Here is a 14,225-nt window from a genome sequence, read left to right on the forward strand (position 1 = left end):
GTGGAGTCAGGGAGCAAAAGGCGCTCACCTCAGACTGAGGCAAAGAGTGAAATTCCACTGCACCGTGGCACATTGCCTGAGCCTCTAAAACTAGGTAAACTTTTACAAACAAGCAAAAGTTATTTGGCTATTTGGTGCCTCAATGTTTAGAAGTGAGCACTGTGATAAGTCATCAGGGATATTCTGGCCCGAAGTGGCCCTGTTTAGAATAGAATGTAAACTTGAATATAAAATGAAAATAAGAGTTAAAAACCATGGTAAAAATAGATTTTTTTTTTCCCCTAGCTGAAAGAGATCCAGCCTACCTTTGTTTTAAAATTGGGCTACACCTGCCACGGGAGCACAGTTCCACGAGGCACACGGAAAGCAGGACACAAGCAAGGGAGGGCCCCACGGACACACTTCAAAAACCACTGAAACTTTCTACCAAACCGGCTCTTCATGTAGGTATCTTTACCACTCATAAAATAGTAAATATTCCATATCTCATATTTTTAACCCCTTGATTTTTGTCACAGAGCTTCACCTATCTTTAAGCAAAAAAACAAAACCAAAAAGCTACATAAGTTTATTTAGCTCAAGAAATCCAAGCACATGTAAAGATGTCACAGGTACACAGGGTCTCCCAACAGACTGAAAACACACGTAGTAAGTACATCATTGCCATGATACATCCTTTATGTTAAAATGCCAACGAGCATCAGAAGTAATTCTTTTTTTTTTGGTATTTTTGTTTAACAAAAATAGGGCTCAAAATAAGTGCTTCAGTAGAATTCTTGAACAGTAACTAGCCTGCTGCCTGCCAGTGGACCTAGCTTAAAGCACCACACAACAATGTGTGTTTACGTCACCCTTTTATTTCATCGTTAGAAATAATACAGTTCCACAGAGTAAATCATCAATAAATAATGGTGTTTAATCATTAAACGTAAAAATCCCAACTCTTTGGCATCTGACAGGATTCTATTTCTTGTCAAACTAATGACTGTACAGATATAGTTAATCTTAGTGATCATTCATCAATACAGTATGTTACAGAGGTGCAATTTACTTTAAAATATACAACAGCTAAAAAGTGCCAGCCCACCAAGAAATCTGATCAACTCAGTAAGATGTGGGCCAACTCCCCAAGCCTCTTTCATATGGTTCGCCTGAAAGAAAGTATAATAAACACTAATTAAGAGTTCCTAGGGTTTTGTGATACTTACTCTGCTCTAAATAGAGTTTGCCATTTGTTCTGGCTGAAGAAAAACCCCAATTGTGCCAAGAGTGACCCGCTCATTAATTAACCAGCGTTCTTATTTTATAAGCTAGATTACTAACACCAAAGAAACTCGTAGCCCCCAAATCATGCCTGAAGCAGTTCTATGCTGCCAGAAATGCCAGTTCAGGAATAAATTGCACCTTCAAGAGTTTAAAAAAAAAAAAAAAAAAGGAAAGAAAGAAATAGAAATCTTTACAAAAGTTACATACATTTTTCTTTTCCCAAAATATATTCAAGAATAGTTGAGCTGTATTTGTTACTAAAGCCAGGGCATTATTTCTTTAGCAACAAATTAAACCAGTGCAATTGACATAAATTGTTAAGTAATCCAGGATTAACCCATTAAAACTATAGAAGCACTTTAGGCTCCTACCCTAATCCTAGAAAGTAGAATTTCAATGAGCGCTTGTGTTGCACAGAACTAAATGTGAGCGGACCCGCTGCCGTGCTGACTGGTACCGTTTCACGCTCAGCGGAAGCATTCAATAGTAGAAATCATGAAATCCTCCATTAAAGTTCTATTCACTTACAGAAAATTCAGATGCAGATGGTATTGTGCCTATGATCCACAATTGAAAGAATCCTTTCCATTTTAAACTTCTAGATGAATTTTTAAATTAGAAAATAAGCACTAAGGAAACTTTTTGACTTATGAAACTTCATATCGGAAACCTTCTGGAAAAGTTTCCCCCCCTTCCAACTGTAAAATAAATACTTTGTATCCCAAATTTAATTTTATTAAGACACACTTTAATAACGCTATAAAGAAATATTTTACAGCCATAGAGATCAATAACTTTCCATGCGGAAATAAAAAATTCATTCCTCAATAATATTACTGAGGCAAGTGAAGAAAGATTATTCTCTCATCAGTCTGAAATGTTAATTTTTTTCAGTGCAAAACCAGTTATAAAATATTTAAACTCAATATTTAAAAATAAAAAGTGGTCCAAGTCAGCAATGTTCAAGTTCTAAATTTCATAAAACAAATCATTACATACATTGTATAGTAAAACACAGAGATTCAAGACATACTTGAATACTTAGGATATAAATTTCTAATGACTCATACCAATTCAGCAACAACCAAGCAGATAACATTCCCAATTTGAGCGTCAGAATCATAAAGGGGAAATCACTGTACCAAAGCCTTTTCTCCTAGCTAAAAAGCTCTATGAACTAACGGCCCATACTCTGTTTTCTTTGCAGTTGTGAGCTCTGGAATGAGATCCCCCCAGTACCTGTGATTCCATTCTGTCTTCAAAATTAATCCAAACAATTTTTATGTTCCAGGAACACTTAGCCGATATAACCATCTATAATGTGAAGAGTCATGTACAGATTACAGCAGTGGGTTTCTCTGGCCACTGTCGGCTGACCTAAACGGCTTTACCCTCTCTGCGGGCCGCTCATGTGTTACTCCTGGCGAACACTCGGTCCCCCCGGAGGGTCAGGTGTTGGAGCTGGTACTGGAGCACTTCTGTGTCCGCGGGCTCCTTGATGCTCATTTTATCTAGATTGAGGTAGTCCAGAGATTTGGAGTGAGCCCTCTTACCTTTAAGAAGACAGAGGGGCAGGGGCCCATGCAGGGCCTTATAAGGTTCATAAGGTAAAGATTTAGTGCACTTGTCTCCTGAGCTGGGCATGCGCCTTCGCCGCCTGCCATTGACTGCGGGGATCTCGTAGGGCTGGTAGTACCGACTCCGGGTTTTGTACAAACGCGACGAGCGCGCCAGTCCCGCGTCCAGCTGTTTGGAGCGCAGGGCGGGCAGGGCTTCCCCCTTGCTCTCTTCGCCTCCCGTGCACTTCTGGGCCAACTTGAGCAGCTCCTCGCCAGTGGTGAAGCCGACCAGGTAGTTGGAGTCCATGTGCAGGATCTGGTAGCCCGACACGGTCCTGCGCATCGGCGAGCAGGGCGTGCTGGAGCAGCGCGGCTTCTCCGCCTCCGCCTTTCCCGGGGAGCTGGCCTCGGCGGCCGGGCAGGGCAGGCTGCTCAGGGCGCTTCTGGGCTCTCCGTTAATGTCGACTTCCATTTTAGGCACCCGTCTGCACACTCCTAAAAGCAGACAGACTCAGATTAGGAGAGCATAAGGGGCAGAGCCTTAGAGAAGGCCGGGGAGCACGAAATGACACTCGCCAGAAAGAAACCACGGTCAGATTTTTATCTGTATCTATTAAAGGTTTCAGAGCAGGCAGGATGACCACCCTCTCCCTGCCTTCAAGAACTCAAAGGCAAGGGAAACTAGAGTTGTGAGTGCTACAATCAAGTCGGGATGGGGAACCCCACAGAACAAGGATGCTGCCCGACTCAGCGCCCCCTTCAATCCGGACAAGTCTGTTTCTTTACGCAGCTCAGCACTAAGCAGGTAAAAGCGACCGCGCACTTGGGCAAGAATCTTCAAAATATTTTTGCCATAGTGTAATTTTTAATAAACGCTCAGCTCTTGACTACTGCAATTCTTAAGGAGACGCCTCTAGGGGAGGGTGGGTGGACGGAGGGTGATTGGTGGGATCACGCCTCTGGTTCAACCGAAGGGTACATGTGAATCTCTCTAAATGTAGAATATAAATGTCTTAACACAATAACTAAGAAAAAGACATGAAGGTCATGTTAACCAGTTGGAGGAAAGTATTTCAAATTGTATACAGAAACAGTACACTGTACCCCATGATAGTATTAATGTACACTGCTATGATTTAATAAAAAAAAATTTGATTGAGCTGATCAATTTCTTTAAAGAATCCAATTTAGACCTGAAATAATAATTTTACGGGTATGGTGGAATCTTAGATGAAAGTTTTTCCCAACCCTGTAAATGCTCCTCTTTCCATTCTCCTAGTCAATTATTTAAAGAAAATAATTTTGTTGTTTAAAAGTTAATCCTAAATTCAACACATCACATAATTTTTAACAGTAAAAATATAAAAGAACAGATGTCATTTTACTTGACTATTTAATCATAAGCGACCCCACTGGCTTGACAGTTGTTTCATGCTGCAACACCTAAGATGTTGTACTTCTGACTACTTCCATAAATGGCAGAACAATTCACAAGGAATACTAACATTGTTCCCCACAATCACCACACTGCATAGCTTGGGAAACTTCATTGACAACAACTACCACAAATAACAAGTAGGTTCCTAGAAAACTACAAGTTTTGGAAAATAAAATATTAAGGGAAACAGTGAGAATGTCTCTTCTAAGAAACTATCTTGTACTTGCTCTTTAGTTGGAAGGAGGTAACAGTTTTAAGTATCTGAGACTGCTAATCAAAATGTAACTGATTTGAAGATGAAAAAGTTATTGGAAAATTCATTAAATAATTCTCATGAACCTCTTTGTATAAGAAATAATGATTTCCTGGCTCGGCACCTGTGGCTCAAGTGGCTAAGGCACCAGCCACGTACACCCAAGGTGGCAGGTTCGAATCCAGCCTGGGCCCACCAAAAACAACAATGCCGGCTGCAACCAAAAAATAGTTGGGCGTTGTGGCGGGCGCTTGTGGTCCCAGCTACTTGGGAGGCTGAGGCAGGAGACTCGCTTGAGCCCAGGAGTTGGAGGTTGCTGTGAGCTGGGATGCCACGGCACTCTACCCAGGGGGATAACTTGAGGCTCTGTCTCAAAAAAAAAAGAAATAACAATTTCCTAATTGAAATGTCTCCCAAAGTTTGGCTGTTCATTTAAAATCCAAGCAATTAGAAAGCTACAAAAGAAAAGCAGAACCCTTCTGCCACTTGCGAGCCTTACTGTCCTTCAGGAAAGCCTGTGCCGTTCCCGATGCCCTCCTGTCCTCCCTACCGTCTGCATCTACAGCACCATGAAGAGCGTTCAGAACAATTCCTCAGATAAAGCAAGTGCCAAAGAAATCGATATAGTTTTACTATTTACTATAACCTTAGATTTTAAATTTTTATTTAACCAAAATACTCTAGTCCATCAATCTTTCTAGATTTAATCATCTTTATATTTTATTAAGATGAAATTTACATGCGTATCTATAATGCATATAAGATTTCTCAGATAATAACACTGCAGGACAGTGTATGAAGCACCCCATCTTTATGCTAAACATGCGTTTACCCTCAGGCAAATGATAAATTAATCCTTCCTTTCTCACAAACTCTACAGCCCTGGAAGAACACAGGGGAGGACACAGCCAAGGGCTCCAGCCACATAACCTAACTGGCAGCTATAGGCAGGACCATTTGCCTGACACTTCATTCTGCAAGGCAACAGACAGAGGGCCAGGGAGGGCAGAAACGACCAGGACACAGCCTGGGGACACCCCGTCTGCACTAACAGAGACACTGGGCTAGGGCTCCTCCCAGTCCCGCGCCCCGTAACAACCCACAGTCCTCCACCAGGCATTTACTGCATTCACATCTGTATACTATAAACTTCTTTAAATCCAGGAATTCAGACCCCACTTTATCTGAATTGGGTAATAATTTATACAGAAGCTAGGCTGAAATTCCTCTTTTTTTGTCTGTGAGAAAAAAACATTGCAAAGCAAGTTAACAGTGGACAAAGTCATGGTGAAGAGCAGTGGAACGGGTTTCTGTGGCCAACAGACTCATCAAAAGTTTCGTCCCCTAGGAAGCCGGCCAACCTGCTGCATCACGGCAAACCTTCAGGGATTCTCGCCATCTTCTGGGGTTGGGGATGAAGGGATGGAAAAATACAAAGGCCTAGAGATAGGCAGAAATTATTAATTTAGCTAGAAAATAAGCACCGAGAAAAGTAGAAACATGAAGAAAGTAGTCAAAAGAATGTACAGGCTCGGCGCCTGTGGCTCAAGCGGCTAAGGCGCCAGCCACATACACCTAAGGTGGCGGGGTCGAATCCCCAGCCCGGGCCCGCCAAAACAACAACGATGGCTGCAACCAAAAAATAGCCGGGCGTTGTGGCGGGCACCTGTAGTCCCAGCTACTTGGGAGGCTGAGGCAGGAGACTCGCTTGAGCCCAGGAGTTGGAGGTTGCTGTGAGCGTGATGCCATGGCACTCTACCCAGGGGGATAGCTTGAGGCTCCGTCTCAAAAAAAAAAAAAAAATGAATGTACAAAGGTCAAATGTTGGTTTTATATGAAGCTGCCACTATTGGTAGAGGAGTAACTATTGTCAGCTGATAGTCCAACAGCCAATAGAAATTATCACCTGGCTCGGGCAGAACCATCCAACTGGGATCTTCGGCCATCTACCTGGTGATTTAACACCTCAGCTAAGTGGAAGGTGCAGATGTGCTTTAAGAGCTCTGGAAATTTCAACCCAACAGCCTGGAGCAAGAAAACCTAATACATTTCACTGAGATACACATTCACAATAGAAAATAATACTAACCAGAAAGTTTAGAGATAAGCACAGCCAATATTCCCGAACATAAATATTCAACCTAGCAACTAAGGACAACGTCAAACAGGTCTCTATTCTAGGTAAAATTTCTGAATGAGAGTCTCACTGCACTGGAACATGAAAAGGCTCGTTTTAAATATTCTGTGCACGGGATATTTAACAGATGCTACCTGTTGAACTAGTGATGAGCAATCCTTAGAGCTGGAAAACGGCACGTTTTTAGCTATCAAACATCAGTACTTTGGGTCCAAATTAAAAATACTGTGTTCTCAAAACTCGGAGCTCTCCAGGTGGTTCAGCATTCTCTGTAGGCCACTGTCACAGTACAGGAGCAGATCACGTCTTGGGATTCACGTAGGAGTATGAACGGGGGAACCAAGACTCACAGATGCTCCCATGAAGGAATTCTCTGTACTTATAAATATAGCCTTCTAAAGACCACCTAGTGAACTGTGTGGTGCCAGAAAGCGCGAGGTGGAGGCTGAGTTTCAGGAAAGGGAGCTCTGCCTGGCAAATATTTCATTTTCAGCTGGGCAGAAGGCTGATTAAGCAGTGGACCTCCCATTCTTCAATTGTGACAGGAAACTAAATTTTGTACACCATTAAATTCCTGAGAACTGCCTAACTCGCCTTAAATCTTAGGTCAAGGTCCTGGAGCAGTTACAGGAACTGACTTTTTCTGTTTGCCCTTTAGAAGGGCAGTGGCTCTTTAGGACTGCCCCCTCTTGACAGGGAAAAGTCCAGGTACACCTGATAATCCCAGAATTCCACCCAAAAAGGAGACGCTAAAGACAGTTAAAAACTGAACGGGCCCACAGTCAACATACCTTGACACCTAGAGAGCAAATATTTTCCACAACAAAATTTCTTATTAAAAGGAATTTCCTGGGAAAATTAGCTGTGGCTACCACTGGAGATAGGTCAAGTTCAGCAGTACAGTCTTCAGATTTTACTTTGAAAAATTGCTTATGGACTTATGGAAAATAAGTCCATATGGGCTTATGGAAAAATTGCTTGTTACTTTTAAGAAACCTAGTCATGACTCAGCATTTTGTCTCATATTCTAAAATAAACCTTGCATCCAAAAAGCATACTGCCAAGATAAAGGATACAAAGTACTCTCATAAATACCACTCACTGCAGGTGAGTGCACTGGGCACCCGGCCACAGGTGTGGCCCCGGCAGCACCAAGACTGAGCTGCATCCGGAAATCAGGTATAATGCTGACTGCCACACTCCAGAGAAGCAAAAATTTGGGACCACAGACACCCTTCTTGTTTCCATTAATGCCTTTTCTATACAGTTTAAAGCAAAAAATAGACTGGAAACAGCCTGGAAACACTGGCCCATAGATGTAATGCCAGCACATTGGGAGGCTGAGGTGGGAGGATCTCTGGAGGCCAGAAGTTTGAGACCAGCCTGGGCAACCTAGTGAAACCTTGTCTGTACAAAACTAGAGAGTTGAACAAAAAAATTAAAGACCATGCAAATGTAGTGGCTCACTCCTGTAATCCTAGCACCCTGGGAGGATGAGGCAGGAGGATTGTGAGGTCAGGAATTCAGCCTGACCAAAAGCAAGATCCTGTCTCTCCCAAAAATGAAAAAAATTATCCAGGTTCAGTGGTGTGCACCTGTAGTCTCAGATGCTTGGGAGGCTGAGGGAAGAGGATCACTTGAGCCCAGACTTTAGAGTGCAGTGAGCTACTATGACACCACTGTACTCTATCTGGGTACAGAGTGTGACTCTGTGAGACTGTCTCAAAAAAAAAAAAAAAATAGCCACATGTGGTAATGCTCACCTAGAGTCTTAGCTCCTTGGGAGGCTAAGGCGGGAGGATCACTGGAGCCCAGAAGCAAAAGTTTGCAATGAGCTATAATGATGACACTGTACACTACCCCAGGTGACACAATGAAACCCTCTCTTAAAAAAGAAAAAAAAAAGGAAAAGAAAAATGCAGCGGCAAAATTTCTGTGAATAGAAGAGTCTAGAACAGAAAATAAACAGAAAAGTCAACTGATAGTTGAAAAATGCTTTTGAAACTGGTTTATTAAACAACTACCAGGAATAAATGTAACACCTGAGTGACACCTAAGCATCTTATATCAGACCCCTCACCGCAGGGGGTGATATGAGATGATGTAACAGCACAGACGGAAGCACGAGCAGCCTGCAGTACTCACGGGTGCCACTCACTTCTTAGAGACCTATGAGGAACTGGACACACGACACCAGACAAAGTGACACGAATTCTAGAAGATGGACACTGTGCACTTTTTAAAAGTACCAGGTATAGCACACAACTGTGAATTTTGGCTAGAAGTAACGCAAACAGGTGCAAACCCCACCGCATATGGAGAACCTGGCGCACCAGGATGAAGACAGTCACCAGGTGTGACCTAGGGAGGGTCACAGCTCCCAACGCTCTCCAAAGGCCAAACTTTTCAACCTTGGGCACAAAACCCAATAGTCCTTGGCTCCTTAGATGAGCTTTGAAAGTATCTGGTAAGCTTCACAACTGCAACACAAAGAATTCCTTTCTACCAAACCACATCTACTATCTGTACTTCAGCTAAGAAACTCAAAGAATTGCTTAACTTTCCTGTGTTTATGTTTTTGTATCAGTAATACGCTTATTTAAAAAAATGCAACTCCCTAAAGCTTGGGCTGAGATACAAGACATGAAATTCATTGTTAGACTCACTCCATCAACCAACCACTGCTCTTTCTTGCCATCTTCTTTTAAAACACTTTTAGTCTTTTATAGACCAAATTAGTTTATCAAAAATATTTTTTGTGATTGGCAAGATCTAAGAAAGTCTAGATATAATATAATTCTCAGGGACAGAAAGGAAAGCAAAGTTTCCCAAAGACAAAGGTGAGTTGGCACCAGGACACCTCCCGGCATTGCCAACAGCCGCTCCAGTGCTGCAGGGTGGATGAGTCAGTGACACACTCCAAGAAATGAGATTTACTTTCCCAGGATGCACTGGGACTTACTAAGTTTTTCAACTGTGCTGAGATATCTCAAAGAGCTCTTGCAGTCTGGGGACGTTTTATAACTGCCTTCTTCTCCTAGATACTTTCTAAGTCTTTTTCCTTCCCTACTAACCTACTCCTACGATTGGCTGTAGCAGCCCGTATAGCTTATGGCTAGGAGGAGTGAGAGTTATAAGACATACCTGTAATGGAACACCTTGGTGAAAAGGGCATGGAGAGGGATTTAGTATGAAAGAGCTCACGAGATGAGAGCTTGGTGAATTGGCAGTCTCTACACCTGTGGTGTTGAGAGGCACGAGATCAGCCTCTATTAGGCTGGAGGAGAAGGCAGTCGGGGGCATGTGCATTCTATCACAGACCCGCTTACTCTGACTCTGTCTCCTCTCTTGCCTGCAGAACGCCAGCACGGCGTCTCTCTGCTGAAGATTACCAAGCTCTGCCAAAGACTAAGATCTATCTGTTTTAAGACTGCTTTACTCTAAGACACACACACACACTCTCTCTCTCCAGCTAAAGTAGATAGCCCTCAGGCACCTAAGAGAAACTGTTCCTGAGCAAGGTAGCTTAGCAGTCTGCGTCCAGAACCTACCTAAGCCAGGCCGGAGACCTGGCCAGTCCCAGGCCCTGACAAGTGGTGTCAGAAGCAGATCCTGACAACTGGTACTTCTTTTTGTTTTTGAAACTTGTAAAAACAATACATGCAGACTGAAAGCCACCCATATAATTCACAGTGATGCACTGTAACAGGAAAAACCCCTCTTCACACCACCAACGCCAGACACGTCTAGAAAAACCTCTCCTCCTCTTCTGGGGCACCCTCCCTTCTCCTGAGCAGTGATAATGGTGGCCGCTTCTTCCAACAATGAAAGCCTGTAACTACGTACATGCATGTGGACACACATATATATTTATGTAGAAATACTCATATACATATATAAACACATGGCACTATTTCTGCAAGACATTCCAGAAGTAAAAATGCTAAGGAAAATAGGTGTTTCTTAAATTTTATAGCGACAACTGTAAAGCTTTCTATATAGATTTTCATTTCTTTTTACACAGAAAGTGTATTTATTATTTTATATAATTAAGATTAATACCTTTTAAAAGTATCACCTACACAGTCACCAGGAAAGTACCTATTTTTCCTTTTTATTGCTTACAAGCAGGAATTACCTAAGAAAAAAGGGAGGATGATGTACCCAAAAGATAATGTGTTTGATTTTTCCAAACGAGAAAATATAAATGAAAAAGAGCCTGATGTCCATCCTTTGACCTCAAATTTCCAGGACTATTTTCCTTCACAACAATTAGAAATGCCTTCAAAGAGATGTTTAAACTATCCATTTTCCTTCAAAAGGGGGAAGAGACACACACAGAGAGCATCTGGAGCAGGACGGGACACCCAGGACAAGTATTCTGGCTGAGAGTAAAGCAAACAGGTCGAAACCACAACACCTCCCAGGACGAGCAGTCAGATACCCAAGCTGCAGGGGATACACATGGCTGTGAACTTGGCTCCAAGAGGCAAAGCCTCCATTCTGCTTGGCACCAAGAGCAAAACTTGGAAAACACAACCTCAATGCCTAAGCTCCTTAGATCAGCTCTGGAAGTAGCTGGTAAGTCTCACGACTACTATACCAACAGTTCCTTTGGAAATTGCATTCTGAGAATTTTTAAAACTAAGGCTTATCAGAAACACTCATTCCTAATCAAAACACTGCCCTGTATGCTTTAACCATTTTGTAGCCAGGCACAATACCACATACAACAGACACAAACATAAACGTCACGTTAACAAAGCCCTTGTTAAGAGGTACCTGAAACAAACCATTCAGGACAGAGCTGTTCTTTGAGAGACGGCATCTCCGGAGCATGACTAATGCTAGTTTAGGGATATCTACAATCATCTGGTTTTAATGCCAGCAGCATCCTGGCGCTCACGGCCCTGGAAGCTTCACCTCCCCTAACAGAAGAGGAGAGGACACTGCAGCCATGGAGACGGGGCTGCCCAGAGCCACCCAGCTGGTTTGTGGCCATGGTTCTGTCCCAGGACTCCAGGCTCCCAGTCCAACGCTCCTTCAATTTCACATGCCGTTCTTCCAGCAGTGGTCCCCAAACTTGTTTATGTCCCCAAATCATCCAAGGAGCTTCAAAAAGTCCTGATGTCTGTGTTCCACACCAGATCTGTGATTTCACTGATCTGGGGAATAACCTGGGCACTCAAAGTTTTAAAAGATCCCCGGGTGATTCTAATATGCACACAGGTTTGGAAACTTGTCAGAATTCATCACATAGAAGAATTTCAGTCCTAAAGCTCCTGCCTTGTTTTTAATCTATAATTACCGTATAGTTAAGTTTGTGAACATAATTTTTGTCTGCTTATAATTGCTAACAACCTATCCCTTGGCCTTCTAATTTACTGTTTCTAATCCACTGTGGGCTGAAAGTGACTGCTAGCCAAATGTGTTAAAACTGGACATAAAATAACAATAAATCTTGCTGCATGAGAATCAGGTTCCGTCACCTGCAAACCTTCGGCATGGATATTTTAGCTATGTAGAAGTCTTTGATAGGCACAGTTACTCTGGAGGACAGTTTGGCCACTACTTACAAAATCGAGTAAATGCTCACTAAACAATCCAGCTTCCACAGTCCCAGATATTTGCCCAAGAAAACTAAAAGTACTGTCTGCACAAATACCTGAACGGGAATGTTGATAGCAGTTTCATTCACAGTCACCGAAAACTGGGAAGAGTCCAAACGTCCACCGACAGGGAGACGGAGGAGCCGACTGTGGTCCGTGCACACACAGCGCCCCTCGCAGTGAACAGCAGAACACTGGGCAGGAGCCACCTCTGACTTAGCACCCAGGCACCTGCGTGTCACTTTCTGGAGAAGGCAAAGCTACTGGGCCACAATTCAGTAATTGCCAAGGGCTGGGGACAATTACAAAGGGGCCAAAGGGAATTCGGGGAGATGATAAAAATATTTTATACACTGACTGCAGTGATCGCTACCCAGTTAGATATGTTTGCCAAAAGGCATCAAACCATATACCTTAAAAAGACAAGGGTCAATTTTACTATATACGCTATACTCAGTGAAAGAGAAATCTTTGTGACATTTAAATAATCCTTCACATTTTAAATATTTTGAATTGTATAATCTCAGAATCAGAAAGATTCTTAATGGTTGCCCAGTGTGCATCTGAACACCTCCAGAGGCAGATCCTCATGACCTCCCATGGTCACTCGTCACACCTTGCACAGCTCTGCTGGAACGTCACCTTACTGACACGCGTGACTGTCTCTCCTGACACACACATGTACAGTCAGCAGTCTGGATCTGAGGGCTCCACATCTGTGGGTTCAACCAACCACATACAGAAAACGTTTTCTAAAAATATTACATACACGTGCTGAACATGTACAGACATGTTTTTCTTATCATTATCCTCCAAACAATATAGTGTAACGACTATTTGCATACACTGTCATTATAACAGGCATTTTAAGTAATCCAGAGATGATTTAAACAAATCACACACAGGAGAATGTGCCCAGGTTATATGCAAATACGAAGCCACTTTGGATCAGGAACTTGAGCATCCTCAGGTTTGGGTACCTGGGGGAGGTCCTGGAAACAAGCCCCAGGCACATCAAAGGACAACTGTCCACATGTGTTCATACACGAGGACAGACAGAAGTAGACACAGACACCCAGATGCCGCAGCTTTGCCCACTGCTCCTGGCGCTGTGCTTCACCTCAGCTGAGTGCGACAGGGACCCAGCCACACCGCCTCCTGTCAGTGTTCCCTGGACGCCTTCACAGTCGTGTTCAGGCTTCCGGCTTTTACCCAAAATGAAAGCCTTAGCAATGCTTCCATTTTTCCAGAGTTTCAAAATGCATTTTCATAAGTTGGCTAGGTTTTATTAACTTCACAAAATTAAAATGCTTGTTTTTCCTCACCACCCCTCTGAATCCTTCTGATGCTGACTTCTGATTTAGAAATCCCTTGTTAGGAAACTGTTTTCTGAGGATCGTGACCTCCTACACGATTCAGAGCAAGCACCTACAAAGTCGCTGGCCAAGTGGAATGATGCTCGGAAGCAGGACCTCACACCAACACGGCTTTACTAATTTTTTTTCTCTTCAAAAACTTGGAGCCACATGACAACCATGTCCACACAGACGCACAGATGACATACCGAAAAAAGACAACTGAAGGGAGAAGCAACGTGGCATATTTTTACCAGTTTAAATTTATGGTGTGATAAAAGGAATATCACACTTGCCGTGGAGCTGCCATACAACTAAGTGAAAATGATGCTCTTTTCTGCCATTCTTTCTATGTGATGATATAAAAATAAAATGTTGTACAAATTATTTTACCAATCTTTGGAGATCAAAATTTTTACTAAAATTTTTCCCAAATTGGAGTAGCTACCTCTAACTACTAAACTTTGAAATATTACTGGATAAGATCTCCATTATCTTATAGGAATTTAAAAAAAGAAAAATCTACTCAAAGAATCAAATATTCCAAATAGAATGATGCTAGCAGTAAGTATTTTGTAAGTGTAGCATGTATGTCTGCAGTGACACGC

The 14,225-nt window shown here is 42.6% G+C and overlaps 1 protein-coding gene across 1 annotated transcript in view; it reads right to left on the reverse strand.

The window, feature by feature from the left end:
• Positions 1-553: 553 nt before the first annotated feature.
• Positions 554-14,225, reverse strand: part of CUNH5orf30 (chromosome unknown C5orf30 homolog) — a 14,912-nt gene continuing 1,240 nt past the window's right edge. Inside the window, exon 2 of the mRNA XM_003788930.3 lies at positions 554-3,320. Coding sequence (XP_003788978.1) covers positions 2,674-3,297 — 624 coding nt within the window. The 5' untranslated portion in view covers positions 3,298-3,320 and the 3' untranslated portion in view covers positions 554-2,673. The remainder of the gene's footprint in view (positions 3,321-14,225) is intronic.

Source organism: Otolemur garnettii, unplaced genomic scaffold (genome assembly GCF_000181295.1).
Source record: "Otolemur garnettii isolate 467f Iridium unplaced genomic scaffold, OtoGar3 scaffold00030, whole genome shotgun sequence".
NCBI lineage: Eukaryota > Metazoa > Chordata > Mammalia > Primates > Galagidae > Otolemur > Otolemur garnettii.